General features: G+C 31.7%; 1 protein-coding gene across 1 annotated transcript; it reads left to right on the top strand.

Annotated features, from left to right (window-relative positions):
- The first annotated feature begins 6038 nt into the window (after window positions 1–6038).
- Window positions 6039–9271, top strand: LOC116124763 (NADP-dependent glyceraldehyde-3-phosphate dehydrogenase). Its single transcript, XM_031410502.1, has 9 exons — window positions 6039–6318; window positions 6499–6692; window positions 6771–6899; window positions 7143–7262; window positions 7346–7482; window positions 7548–7703; window positions 7789–8167; window positions 8727–8843; window positions 8926–9271. Exons 1-9 carry the CDS (start codon window positions 6174–6176, stop codon window positions 9037–9039), a joined length of 1491 nt encoding a protein of 496 aa, XP_031266362.1. The 5' UTR covers window positions 6039–6173; the 3' UTR covers window positions 9040–9271.
- The last annotated feature ends 6641 nt before the right edge of the window (window positions 9272–15912 follow it).

Raw genomic sequence — 15912 nt, 5'->3', positions numbered from 1 at the left:
GGTTAATTGATAGGGTACATGGGTTTGTTGTGAACAAGAAGATGCAGACGTCTCACTCTTTATAATACTTCAAACTTTCGCTCTTTTCTTTCAAACTCTCCATATCTGCTTGTTTCAAACTCTATATAATGACTAGATTACCGCTATCTCAGGAAGATGTCAATAACTTTATGGCTACATTGTTATTGAGAAGAAATAGACAGTTTATCGGCCATCATCTACAACCTACAACAGTGGAGATAAAAATAGAAAGCCGCATGCTGACATAAACTGCTCAACAACTATCAGGCCGACGGTTCAGTACCATTGAGCAGTTGGAAATTTTTGAGGTATCGTTTAATTAAATAATTTATTTTCACTAGTTACCCATACTCATTTCCATTATTTGCATTTTGTAGTTAGGATCTATTATTAGTGCCTTGACAACGAATCAAATGTCGCACATGTGGAAAGACATGTCCATAGCTGTTCTGCGAGAACTCAGAGGTTTTTCCCTTGAAACGACAACATCAACCCTGACGGCAGTGATAACGTCCAGCAGAGCAACCCAAATGGCAATAATTACGAAGGACGACCGGCAGAATGGCCCGGACTATGACCTGAAAGACAATAACGAAGACGAGGAAGATGAAGATAAAGATGACAAGTAACTCCCGGACAAGCCTAGATGCTCTTTGGATTAGGTTAATTGATAGGGTAGATGGGTTTGTTGTGAACAAGAAGATGCAGACGTCTCACTCTTTATAATGCTTCAAACTTTCGCTTATTTCTTTCAAACTCTCCATATCTCTTGTTTCAAACTCTATATAATGACTAGATTACCGCTATCTCAGGAAGATGTTAATAACTTTATGGCTACATTTTTATTGAGAAGAAATAGACAGTTTATCGGTCATCGTCTATATCTTAAAACTGCAGAGATAAGAAACATAAACTATTCAACAACTATTAGACAGGTGGTTCAATACCATTGAGCAGTTGGAAATTTTTGAGGTATTGTTTAGTGAAATAATTTGTTTTTACTACTTACTCCTACTCATTTCCATTATTTTTATTTTGTTGTTAAGGGCTATTATCGGCGCCTTGATAACGAATAGGGTGCCGCGTATGTTGAGAGACATGTTCATAGCTGTTTTACCAGAACTCATAAGTTTTTCCCTTGACAACGACAACATCAATCCGGAGGACGGCAATAACGCCCAACAGAACAACCCGGATGGCAGCAATAATGAAAGACGACCAGGAGAACGACCCAGACTGCTACCTGAATGACGATGACGAAGACAATGAAGATGAAGACGAAGACAACTAGTGTCTCCCGGATTAACCTAGATGCTCTTTGGATTATATTAATTGATAGGGTAGATGGGTTTGTTGTTAACGAGAAGATGTAGACATCTCACTCTTTACAATACTTCAAACTCTCTCTCATTTCTTTCAAACTCTCCATATCTACTTGTTTCAAACTCTTTATAATGGCTAGATTACCGCTATCTCGAGAAGAAGCCAATAACCTTATGACTACATTGTTATTGAGAAGAAATAGACAGTTTATCGGCCATCGTCTACATCCTACAACTGCAGAGATAAGAATGGAGAGTCGTATATTGACATTAACTATTCAACAACTATTAGGCTGGCGGTTCAATACCATTGAGCTATTGGAAATTTTTGAGTTATTGTTTAGTTAAATAATTTATTATCACTACTTACCCATACTCATTTCCATTATTTGCATTTATTAGTTAGGGGCTTAAATAATTTATTATCACTACTTACCCATACTCATTTCCATTATTTGCATTTATTAGTTAGGGGCTATTATCAGTGCCTTGACAACGAATTAGGTGCCGCGCATGTTGAGAGACATGTCTATGGCTGTTCTGTGAGTACTCAGAGGTTTTTCCCTTAACAACAACAACATCAACCCAGACGGCAATAACGCCTAGCAGAACAGCCCGAATGGCGACAATAACGAGGATGACAAGGAGAACAACCCGGACTATGACCTGAACGACGAAGACGAAGACGGAGATGACTAGTAACTCCAGGACAAGCCTATATGCTCTTTGGATTAGGTTAATTGATAAGGTAGATGGGTTTGTTGTGAACGAGAAGATGCAGACGTTTCACTCTTTATAATACTTCAAACTCTCCCTCCTTTATTTCGAACTCTCCATATCTGCTTGTTTCGAACTCTCTATAATGGCTAGATTACTGGTATCTCGGGAAGAAGTCAATAACTTTCTGGCTACATTGTTATTGAGAAGAAATAGACAGTTTATCGACCATCATCTACATCTTACAACTACAGAAATAAGAATAGAGAGCCGTATGTAGACATTGACTGTTTAACAACTATTAGGCCGGCGGTTCAATACCATTAAGCAGTTGGAAATTTTTGAGGTATTCTTTAGTTAAATAGTTTGTCTTCACTACTTACCCATACTCATTTCCATTATTTACATTTTGTAGTTAGTGGCTTTTATCGGCGCCTTGACAACGAATCAGGTGTCGCGCATGTTGAGAGACATGTCCATAGCTGTTCTGCGAGAACTCAGAGGTTTTTCCATTGACAACGACAACATCAACCCGGATGGCGGTAATAACGCCCAGCAGAACAACCCGGACAGCGGCAATAACAAAGGACAACCATGAGAACGACCCGAACTATGTCCTGAACAACGACAACGAAGACGACGAAGGCGAAGACGATGAAGGCGAAGACGATGAAGACGAAGACGATGAAGACGAAGACAACGAAGACGAAGACGAAGACGATGAAGACGAAGACGAAGGCGAAGGCGACAAAGACGAAGACAAAGACGACGAAACAAAGATGACAAGTAACTCCCGGACAAGCCTAGGTGCTCTTTGGATTAGGTTAACTGATAGTGTAGATAGGTTTGTTGCGAACGAGAAGATGCAGACGTTTCACTCTTTATAATACTTAAACTCTCCCTCCTTTCTTTCAAACTCTCCGTATCTGCTTGTATCAAACTCTCTACAATGGCTAGATTACCGCTATCTCGGGAAGAAGTCAATAACTTTATGGCTACATTGTTATTGAGAGGAAATAGACATAGATTAATTAGTTTTCTAGAATAAAATAAAATAAAATGTTCTTATAAAAGATGATTTTTGTGAAAAAGCGTAATGGTTTCTAAAAGAGCATTTATATATGAACGGTATTTTTTTTATTTAAAAATGGTTAGGAGGAATGGGAGATAGTGTGGATAGATGCACAGTCTCATGTTTGATTCTCTATCTAAGCATCTGCAAATTAAGTAGGGAGTCATGGCGGTGGGTTGTTACGTTAGTCTCTCCGGATGATTAATCGAGATACGCGTAAGTTAATCTAAACACTTTGGTTTAAAAAAAAAAAAAAAATTATTATTATATTTTCTTTTAAAAAAATATATAAATAGTTTTAAAAAAACTATATTAAAGCTTTTAATTTAATTAAAATATTTCTTTTAGAAAAAAAAAAAAAAACACCTTTTAAATATTTTTTTGATAAACATTTTAATCCAACATAACAATTTACAAAATTGACATAAATGTTTATAACAATTTGAAACCTCTTTTAAATAATTGTATTTTTTTTTTTCATTTTTTACTGCTTTAAAAGTGCAACTAAAAGGACTTTAAATCTATAATTTTATTTCTCTTTGGCCCATCAAAACTTTTTGGAGAAAATTAGACCCACTTCTGCACAAAGATTTATTGGCATGTGATACAAAGTGGTCCTTAAAAATCATTGATTGATGAATTTCTGTTTTTTCTTGTATATCCATTTTGTGATGTTATCTAACTGATATAAATTTTTTGAATTTTGAATTCAATGATCAAGATTTTTCGTTAAATTTTACATATCCATCTAGTTATATTATTAAAATTCTTGTTAAGAAATGAATTCTTGTATTCGCAAATTCGATCCCTACAATAATATGTGGTGCATATAGGAGGAATGAGATGCATAATGGTTTATGAGCCTCAAAGAAGATTTGTGGTTGTGCATGGCCATATTGAAACTCTTGGTTCAACTAAAAGCCAACATAAATTCTATCAAACCCACCAAACTTTTTGTGAGCCTCACTGTTTCATGTTCCAACAAACTTTTTTTTAAGTGCTTTAGGCCCAAGCTATAAGCTACTACTCCTTTACTTTGACTTGAAATTTTGTATAAATCTCATTTGTGTAGGTGGGAAATTTTGATGCTCATACAAATTAATTCACTATTTGATTATGACCCATGAGATTTAATTAAGATTTTTTTAATGAAGTTAATATTGTGGATGCAATCAAATAAAGTGTTAAACTCTTATTCGTCGTCGTTATTTTTTAGGATTGTATGATGTAAAACGGTATAAGAGTCGGACCTACTTCAGAGTAATTACATTAAATTATATTATATGATAACATATTATAAAAACTATAAAGTTAAACAAATTAGTCATCCAAATCTATATCATGTTTATTAATGATTGAGTCAGGTTTATCTCACAACTAATACATTAAAGATTAGGGCATGTTTAGGGTTTAGGATAGGATAATAGAATAGAGATTTGAAAAATGTACCATCAGGGGGGTTAGATTTCAAATAGAATTTTTTATACCGAAAATACTGATTACCTTAAAAATTTTCGGTACATAACTTGGGTAAAAATAGAGTGACCAAGTCACACTTAATTTCATGAATAATGTTGCAATATCATCTGGTGTAGGGGGATCTTGGCACAATATTTATGGGAAGGATAAGAAATTTTGGACTCTAGCTCTAAATGGAATGCCATAAATAAGGAAGGTAAAAGGATAAAGCTCAAACAGATTTCATGAATTTCTGGAGCCTGCTGCAATTCTTATCTTTATTGATTTTGCTTGGTTTCACTCCTACATATGGAGACACCTGAATTTTCATTGTTTATAATAAAATTTTGCAAGTTCCCATCTTGTGGAGAGATGCTTTTATGAGAAATATTAAATAAAAATAAAAAATCCTCCTAAAATTTCGAGTATTATTCGAGATATCGATCAAAATCTACTTTAATATTTAGGGTTTTAAGATATAACATTTTTGTACATACATTGAGTTTACCGATTACTGTGTTTAGAATCAGTTTCAATTCGTTCTAAATGGATTGAAAGTTAATATTTGATTGAAAACACCAAACGTTTGGTAGAGTGACCATTTCGCTTTATAGATCTTGAAAAGCTGTCCTCAAGAATGCTTGATTCAAGTTGCTATCTTGGTATGACTTAAAAAGAACATAATTTGGTCATGCCTAAACAATTATGGCACCAAATTAACTTTAAATTTTGTTCATATGCAACTCTAAACTATAAGTTTGAATTTTTTTTTTTTTTTTTTTTTTTTTTAATAACTAAGTATCCGAACCATTCTCGCACACCAAACTAATCCTCAGGTTCATTGAACACCCTACAGGCTAAACTCTCACATTCGGCCACGAGGTTAGTGTTTATTTTTTTTTTTTTTTTCCAAATCTGTTATTTATTTTACCTTTTAATTGTGATTAAAAACCACCAAACTTCATAGTAACCATTTGATAAACATTTTTAAATCTAACCAAAAAGTCTTTTTTTAACCTTCTACCAAACAAAAAACTAATGTACCTGGAGAATGAGTAAATATTAAATAAACAATTCTATTTATCAAATCTTAGTTTTAATATTATACTGAGTTATAACAAAACGTGTATATTACAATTTATGGTAGCTCCCAATTTTTTACTAATGAATTTTGAATTTTGGAAAATTCAAAAAACAAAAAACTGGAAGCTGTCGTCTAGGAGTTGTAAAAGCTAGTTTGTGAAATTAGACTATAAGTGTGATATTGCCCTTATAAGTTTTACGTAATATATTATTACAAGGGCTAATATAAAATTAAATTAAATTACAAAAAAAAAAAAGGGTTGCTCACTAGGCATGGTTTGGACCACCTAACAACTACCTTTGTCCCACGTTGCTGGACCATAATAAAGCATATGGTTCAAATTGTTTCTATATTAATCACCATTTCAAGGCCAAACTCACACCATACACTTCCCTTCACTTCACTTCACCACAAGAACAACAAGAAGAAGGAGAACATCAAAAGGGTGTTTGAGTTTTGATTTGTTTGTTGTGTTGGTGTGGTTTTTGTGTAAGGATCTATGGCTGGAAGTGGAGCTTTTGGTGACATTATTGATGGAGAAGTGTTCAAATACTATGCTGATGGAGAATGGAAGAAATCCTCTTCTGGGAAAAGTGTTGCCATTATCAATCCAACCACTAGAAAAACTCAGTACAAAGTTCAAGGTCTGTGCTTCCTAATTTTGCTTTTCTTTTAGTAGTTAACATGTTGGTATGAACTTCTGCATGTACGGAGTTCAAATATGAACAGTATGTAGAGGTTCTCGCTAGAAAATATTCATGTGGAAACTAGAAATGTAGTGTCATGTCCATGGTGTTTTATGTTCTGATATGGCTTTGCAACAGCTTGTACACAGGAGGAGGTTAACAAAGCTATGGAAGCTGCAAAAACTGCGCAGAAATCGTGGGCGAAAACGCCACTTTGGAGGAGAGCTGAGCTGCTTCACAAGGCTGCTGCTATTCTCAAGGAGCATAAAGCACCAATTGCTGAGTGCCTGGTGAAAGAAATCGCAAAACCAGCCAAGGATGCTGTCACTGAGGTACGTATATTAACCGTTTCTGATTTTTTGCTTTGGATGTAGTTAAAATTTTGATGTGAATTTGTTGATGCTGTGAAGGTTGTGAGGTCAGGAGATTTGGTTTCTTACTGTGCTGAAGAGGGGGTCAGAATTTTGGGAGAGGGGAAGTTCTTGGTTTCGGATAGTTTTCCGGGGAATGACAGGACTAAGTACTGCCTCACTTCCAAGGTAAATTCTGAAACTCCTCGAGATTTCACCATTTTTGAGAGTTGAGTTCATGATCCTTGGGAGCTTGTTACAGTTGATGTTATAATTCTTTCCTGATTGCATAATTTGTCTGATAATGTGATGAGTTGAAGATAAAAGATGGGCTACTAAAAGCTCTAACTGTTTGCCATAGCTTTTCGGCCACTTTCATTCATCATGTTGTCATCAAAATGGTTTCTGATGAAAATTTGTATTAAACTGCAGATTCCACTTGGGGTGATATTAGCCATCCCACCATTCAACTATCCGGTCAACCTCGCTGTCTCGAAAATTGCACCTGCACTGATAGCTGGGAACTCCCTTGTGCTCAAGCCTCCTACTCAGGTAAATTTTATTTTATTTATGTTATGTTTATGGTTAATTAATTGAGTTCAATAGCTCTGATCTTAACCATAAACTTGTTTCAGGGTGCTGTTGCTGCCCTTCACATGGTGCATTGCTTTCACTTGGCTGGCTTTCCCAAAGGCCTTATTAGCTGTGTCACTGGGAAAGGCTCTGAGATTGGTGACTTCCTCACTATGCATCCTGCAGTCAACTGCATAAGGTAATCCCGAATTCATCATCATTATTTATCTATTCACACCTGATTTGTGTTCGTGTTCTGCTCAGTTTCACCGGTGGAGACACTGGAATTTCTATCTCAAAGAAGGCAGGAATGATCCCTCTGCAGATGGAGTTAGGAGGAAAAGATGCCTGCATTGTGCTGGAGGATGCTGATCTTGATTTGGTCGCGGCGAACATAATAAAAGGAGGATTTTCCTACAGGTGAATTAGATGTTTTTCATCAATTAACGTTTCTATTTTTGATGCTGGAGATCTTCTTAATATTTTGCCTTACATCTTGAGCCAGTGGCCAAAGATGCACTGCAGTTAAGGTAGTATTGGTGATGGAATCTGTAGCTGATGCCCTGGTTGAGAAGGTGAAGGCTAAAGTGGCTAAACTGACAGTTGGACCCCCAGAAAACAACTGTGATATTACCCCAGTTGTGTCGGAATCGTCTGCGAATTACATCGAAGGCCTTGTTTTGGATGCCAAACAAAAGGGAGCAACATTTTGCCAGGAGTACAAGAGGGAAGGCAACCTCATTTGGCCCTTGTTGCTGGACAATGTCAGGCCAGATATGAGGATTGCCTGGGAGGAACCTTTCGGTCCAGTCCTGCCGGTTATCAGAATCAGTTCTGTCGAAGAAGGCATCAACCATTGCAATGCCAGCAATTTCGGACTGCAGGTATACACATCCATTGATTCTGGCTTCACACATATGTGTTCAGTAGGAGTGTTCAAAAAAATGCAAAAAAAAAACCGAATCGAATTTTCGATTAACCAAAAAACCGGTTCGGTTTTGGTTTATAAAAATTGAAAAACTGCATTTTCGATTTAGTTACCGGTTTGGAAAAAATGCAAATCGGTTTACGATATTATAATAATATATATATTAAAATATTAAATATTAATAAAAAATCCCTAAACCTAAATCCTCTTTACATATGTATGAATGTTTAATTTTTATTTAGATATGTATTGTTGATGTTTACAACTTAAATCAGGAAAAATTAAAAAAAAAAAAAATTGTTTAAGCCTTAAGGGGAAAATTGGTTCAAACCCAGTTAACCGATTTTTTCTAAGCGGTTAACTGAAAAACCAGTTTTCCCCTAAACCGGTTCGGTTTCTATTCAGTGAAATTCTTGAACTGAAGAACCTGTTCGATTCAAGAAAACGATTAATCAGTTTTAAACACCCCTGGTGTTAAGTTGTTTGTTTTAACATAATTCGTCATGAAAATACAGGGCTGTGTGTTCACAAAGGACATCAACAAGGCAATGCTCATAAGTGATGCAATGGAGACAGGAACAGTTCAGATAAACTCTGCGCCGGCTCGTGGACCGGATCATTTCCCTTTCCAGGTGAACCAAAACTGCCATAATAAACAACAAAAAACATGACCCTCCATAGCTACAAGTCTCTAACAAAATGGTTAATTTGCAGGGATTCAAGGACAGTGGAATTGGATCACAGGGAGTCACCAACAGCATTAACATGATGACTAAGGTGAAGTCCACAGTGATCAATTTGCCTAGCCCTACTTATACCATGGGCTAAATTATTTAGCTAGAATAAATATTATTATTGAACTGTAGGGAAATAATTAGTGAGATATGAGACTTTAGATTTTGCTGAAGACTTTATTATATATATTTGATGTATTAGAGAATGATAAATAATGGGGGATGAGATGATAAGTGGACCAAAAAAGCCACATTGTGTGTTCAATGTTGTTAAGTGCAACCAAATATGCAAGGAAGAGCTGTAAAAAAAAAATGCTATTTGATTACTTCAACGTTTTCGATTTGATTACTTCAACGTTTTCGATTCGATATGATAGTTGATTTATTACATTACAATCAAGGACGGACATGTTAAGAAACGAATAGGGGCTGGTGACCCCTTCAAGAAAAAAGAAAAAAGTTCATAAGTTTTGCAATTTTTTAGATTTATCCAGATTCATACAAAATTTTTCAATCTCGGCTATAGAAAATTTGATTAAAATTTTGTCTTTTACCCTTACTCATTTTAGTAAAATGTTAACCAGTGATAATAAATTATATATTTAAAAAAGTGAAGGTCACGTGAAGATTAGCCTCTAAATATGTAAAGAAGATATGTTGGGCTGGGCTTGGGATTGGGCCAACCTGCTTAGAACTAAGTTATCAAGAAAAGTGAGTTTGGGGCTTCTATTTCTCTCTGGATTTGCTTGGGCTTAAGGCCTAAGCCTTTAAATTGCAAATCTAAAATAACTTCAAATATGTGAAAAGGGTAATGCATTCTTTCTGTTACGTTATCTATACATCTGTCAAGGAAAAAAATTTATCTAATCATGATCATAACTTTACTATCGACAAAATTTGACATATCGAGTCTGTTCATCACACTTTGAGACTCTTTATGAGCAAAACAAAAGAAAGCACGCATACTTCTATATGTACGGAGTTCAAATATGAACAGTATGTAGAGGTTCTCACTAGAAAATATTTATGCGGAAACTAGAAATGTAGTGCCATGTTGATGGTGTTTTATGTTTTGATATGGTTTTGCAACAGCTTGTACACAGGGACGGACATGTTAAGAGGCGAGTAGGGGCTAGTGACCCCTTTAAGAACAAAAAAGTTCATAAGCTCTGCAATTTTTTATATTTATCTAGATTCATACAAAATTTTGCAATCTCAACTAGAGGAAATTTGATTAAAATTTTGTCTTTTATCGCTTCCTCATTTTAGTAAAGTGTTAATAAGTGATAATAAATTGTATCTTTAAAAAGGTGAATGTCACATAAAGATTAGCCTCTAGATATGTACAAAAGATATGTTGGGCTAGGCTTGGGCTTCTGTATTGGGCCAACCTGCTTAGAACTAAAGTTAACAAGAAAATTGAGATTTGGGGCTTTTATTTCTCTCTGGATTAGCTTGGGCTTAAGGCCTAAGCCTTTAAATTGCAAATTTAAAATAACTTCAAATATGTGAAAAGGGTTATCGCATTCTTTCTATTACGTTATCTATACATCTGTCAAGGAAAAAAATTTATCTAATCATGATCATAACTTTACTATCGACAAAATTTTGCATATCGAGTATGTTCATCACACTTTGAGACTCTTTATAAGCAAAACAAAAGAAAGCGTGCATACTTCTGATCTTATCGGATTGTAACTCTTTATACTTTCATGAATAAGACCCTTATTATAAAAACCCATAATTTCTTTATTCTTTTTGCTTTTTTACTTTTTTTTTTAATTTTTTAATCAAAGCTACCATCTACCCTTAAAAGCGAAGCATAACTTTTTAATGATAAGTTAGATTAACTAATAAAATATATAAAGGAGTCGTGGAGGAGTTATCTTGTCTTAGCTTCAATGAAGTTTGATTGAGTTCAAAAAGCACTTAACCCACTAATGGTTGTTCTCTAGTGTAAATCCTATCCCTAACCAAAAAGTCTTCACCAAAACCAAACTCTTTTCTCTTTTAAACAATTGCATCAATTATAAAGCAATTGTATCATCTTCATTATATATATATTATTATATAGGGTTTCTGATACTTGAGTCGACTCAAATGGGAATCGAACCTAAACCATTTGTCTATCCACAATTCGCCCTAGACATCCGGATTACCCACGGATGAGTTTCTGATCCTTTTATCGGATAAGGGTTTTTTTTTATACTTTATAAAAAACCATGAATACAGCTAATATTAACGGTGACTTAGAGGTTTACGATAACAACATTTTCGCATGATTAGTTAAAACACATTAAAGAGTCGTAGTTGTATAAATGATGTATTCTTTAGTGTGGTACAATTAAATCACTTATATGGAAGTCAATTTGTGGACCAATTAAGCTGTTTAATAGTGGATTAATCTTTAATTGGTTGAAGCTTAACCGCCCAATTAAAAGATTGTCAACCTTTTCTTTTGTTTTTTTTGTGATGGAACTCTTAAGTGTCATTTTCAATCCACCCATATGAAAATATAATTCATTAATATATATCATAAAGCACCCATAAATCATACATAAAAAAAATAATATAATAAAAAAATAAAGTTGGAATATAATTCTATAATACAACTTCGATTTTTAATCATTTATTAATTTTTTGAAATTTATTTCACAAGACAAATCAAACAACCCTAAAGTAATCGGGCTTGTTTGATTCGTGATTCTAAATTAAAATACCAATTCAAACGTTTAAATTGTATTAATATTTGAAAATATGTTTGATATAATATCTAAATTATTTTTAAAAATTATTTTCTAAACACTAGTTTTTGCGATTGTATTCGAAAACTGTTTTTTAAAACATTCCTCCTATTTCTATTGAATGTATTTCCATAAAATTTGTCGTATTATTTGTTTTCAATCAAAAATAAAAATTGTATTTAAATTCTATATAAAGATTATATTATCCCATTTTCTTGACTAAAATTAAACAATAGTTTTTTCCACTCTTTCAAAATAGTTATCAAAAACTCTTTTATTTTATTTTTTTTTAAATCCTTAATTTCTGAATTTAAAAAAATAATAATAATTTAAAACCACACCAAATATTAAATACTTTCTTTTACTTGGGATATTTTCAAACTTTATTTTAAAGACCTTTTAGTTTCTTATATTTTTTAATTGATTAATTTGGAGTGGGATGATAATGTTCACCTTTTTTTTCTTCTTTTTAATAATGAGTTCTAAGTATTCTGTTCTTCCAAGCAATTAATTAATTAAATTTCTTCTTTTTTTTTATTTTATTATTATTAATTAAATGGGGCTTTTTTGACTATTTGACACGTCCAAAGATCATACTTTAAAACAACAATAATTCCTAGAGCTGACTCAAATTATTATTATTATTATTATTAAGCATGATTTTGTTAAGTTTCATGATTAATATTAATGACTTTATAATCTTATACCCTTTTCCTTTATTAATTTGTATCCATCATTTTGTTGTTATTTAAAATACGAGCTTCTTATTTCCCCCTTAGGAATCATAAATAACAATTTACCCCGCCTTTAGTAGTATTATGTGTGAACTTTACAATTGAATTTAATGGGTTAAATGTAAAATAAATGTATTTAGTTAAATTGATGAAACGTTAACAAAACAGTGGCTATAAGGGTATTATCATTTTAGATACATGAGGGGAAATTTTGTGTTCCATGATACTCATAGGGAAAATTGTAATAAACTCCTTCAATAATTAAAAGCACTTTATAATTTATTTTTATAAAAACATATTAACAAACATACTTCTAACAAGATGAATCAATTCTCAACTTAATCATATCAATATATTATATTCGAATTTTCAAAAGTTGTATATGTTACACGTCGCCAATTTGATAGACTGTTATAATATATATGTGATTGAACTTTTTTTCTCCTTGAACTAGTTTTTAGGGATAAGTTCCACAAAACTCGTTTATTTAGTATTTTTGCTAAGTTCTACCCAAGCCTGATTAATATATATATATATATATATTTTATTAAATTAATTCGGAAATTTTCAATCTCTTATGGGAAAGATTCAATTTAACCTTTAATTTTATATATATATAAGATTGAAAATTTCCGAATTAATTTAATAAAATAATTTCTTTCGCTTTTCAAGTATCAATTTCAACTTCAAGCCAACAAGGAATATTTCAAGAAAAAAAATGAATGACGTAATTAGAATTGAAATGTCAATGTCCAACCAAATATTGAATTAAAAAAGTCGGCATATAATTTGATTTGAGAATTTTGGATAAAGAAGCAATTCAATAATTGTCTAACTTTAATTTGGAATTTGCATATTCATATTTGATTATCAATAAAAGTAAAAGTTATGTATATATATATTATCACATATCATCAATTTGGTAAACTGTTATAGTGTATATATGATTAGATTTCCTCCTTCTAGATAGTTTTTCATAGTGAATTTTACCAAAGCCCACAAGGTATTGGAGCCACATTTTTTTGGGGCCGACGATGGGTTTAGACTCTCATTTTCAATATTGAATTAAAATTTTAATCAAACAACTTAATATAGAAAGATTTAAAAAAAAAAAAAAAATTTGGATGCATTTTTTATGTCTAAAATTCTTTTGCAAATTACAAGAAAATAAAAATATTTATCAATAAGGAGATCGTAAATTCAATATTTTTTATTAAAATTTTGTTCGATGCAAAAACCTGTAAAAAGAAAATTTGTCAATTTTGTTCTCATTAGAAAAGAAAAGGAATAAAATTAAGTCTATTATAGACTTTATTATGGGGTCATTTTCAATGCATATATAAGAATAAGGTAAGCTTAGGATCATATTATAACAAAAGTTGAACAAGATTTTAATTAATAAATTATAAATCAAATATGGTATGGTTTTTTTTATTCATAGATGAGCTATGGGTGGAATTGAGGTGTAAAGAAAGCCTATCTTCTTAAACAAAGTGGAATATGATTGGTACAAGACAAGGACATATACCTACAAGCTTTTAATTCCTAATTCCCAATAAATAAATAAAACTTTAATATAGTAATATTACCGTATGGAATCAGTATCGTTATTGACCCTTCAAAATTGCTATATTATAATTATTTTTGGTGGGATGTTTTGAAATATAAGAATCACGATTTACTTTTAACATAATACAAAAACCAAAATTTAGAACATTCACATATGAGAATTTTCATTAATATATCGAAGTATATAATACTCTTGATAACATTTTTTTAACCCTTAGTATTTAACCCCTCGGTTCACTCAAAACGTTCGCACTTGAAAATTTTCGTCCGAGAAGTTTCATAACTACATAAAAGAATATAGTAATCCTATTAAATTATTTTTATCCCAAAGAAATAAACATTATTTCTCTTGAAATTAAGACTCTTCTAATTTGTTTGAATTGGTTCTGTCTCCACTTTGTAGGCTTGTCAAATCTTCTTTCTTCTTCTTTTTTAATTTAATTTTAATTTTTAATTTTTTATATTTTATTTTGAGTGAGGAATATTATTATTCATGTGGCCCATTTTCAATACGTTTTCACAAATGGACTCAAATCATGTCTTGGCATAATAAAGTTATTCTGAAATCTTGAGGCTACTCCAAAATTTGACTATAATTGTATTGTCTAATTAAGAGTTGAAGCATATTCTGAGGATTTAATTTGAGCATCTCCTACTCTCGAACTTAAATCGAGGATGTTCAAATTAGGAATCAAACTTAAAACCGTACACATATCCATACTATCTTAAATTTGCATTAACCATTTGAACTACTCAACAATTGGTTATAATTAATATTTTCTTTCAAAATATATATATATAAAAAAAATATTATTATATGGAATTTCAAGCAAGCAATGATAAAAAACATTTCAAATTCTTTGTCAAAAGTTGATGATTTTTGCACACAAAACGTTGAATATTGAACAGAGAATTTATGTTTCCATTGACTAAGAGCTCATGAGGTTCACGCGTAATTACAAAAATTAAAAGTCGGTTTGATATAGAATTTAAATCTAATTTTTCTTTTTAAAAGAAGGGAATCAAAAATTTTAGAATAATATCATGCGTACTTACGAGTGTACTAACCATCGTACTAACCTTTATAAATATAAAATATAGTATAGATACCACAAGCATAATACGGGTATCATATATAATTTTAATAAAGGTTAATAAGATCCGTGAATACGCATAACATTCCTCAAAATTTTATGGAAATGCATTTTGTAAAAATGAGCTGAAAATATTTTGACAACAGCTTTTGGATACAATTCTAAAGCCTAATGTAAAATCAATAAACGATTAAAATTTATTTTCACAACTTTTTATAATTTAATCCGAAAAAAGTTTTTAAATATTATGTTATATATTGAAATATTAACCCAAGAATTAAATTTTTACTAATCATAATCAAACTTTGACACCCTAATTGAGCTACATATTTTTCACAAAAATAAAATAAAATAATAAAAATATCTTGAGCATTAAATGTGAGCATTGACCCAAAAATGATTTTTTTATTTTATTTTTTTATGATAACTTTTTTTTTTTAATATGATATGTAAATACATTAAGTTTTAATTAATTATACTAAAAGTGAGGATTTGATGAGATTCCATAACATGCATCAAATCCTCGTCTTTGGAAAAAAAAAAAAAAAAAAAAGTCACTAACTCTATAATTAAGCTAATTAATGATCGCCGAACCAAGCATTACATTAGGTAAACTCTAATTAATTAACCTTAACTAAGTTGGCGTTTGTTTTTTTGTTTGCAAGTTGAATGCATTTATAATCTGAGAATAGTCCGACTATACAGGTTTGATCGATATGTTTGTTTCTTATTTCTTAATATTTGATTATAAATTGAATTGTTTGTTTTTCATATAGTGTAAATATATTAAAATTAGTGTTTTGACACATATGCCCTTATTGAAATT

This window comes from Pistacia vera, unplaced genomic scaffold (assembly GCF_008641045.1).
Source record: "Pistacia vera cultivar Batoury unplaced genomic scaffold, PisVer_v2 Contig155, whole genome shotgun sequence".
Lineage (NCBI taxonomy): Eukaryota > Viridiplantae > Streptophyta > Magnoliopsida > Sapindales > Anacardiaceae > Pistacia > Pistacia vera.
The sequence above is the reverse complement of the archived record's forward strand: the minus strand, read 5'-3'. Positions and strand labels throughout refer to the sequence as shown.

Bases quoted from the DNA above. Each gene is read 5' to 3' on its own strand.
- LOC116124763 (XM_031410502.1), top strand. From the start codon at position 6,174: ATGGCTGGAAGTGGAGCTTTTGGTGACATTATTGATGGAGAAGTGTTC. The intron at 6,319-6,498 runs GTCTGTGCTTCC...GCTTTGCAACAG, and splicing joins AACTCAGTACAAAGTTCAAG to CTTGTACACAGGAGGAGGTT. The intron at 8,168-8,726 runs GTATACACATCC...ATGAAAATACAG, and splicing joins CCAGCAATTTCGGACTGCAG to GGCTGTGTGTTCACAAAGGA.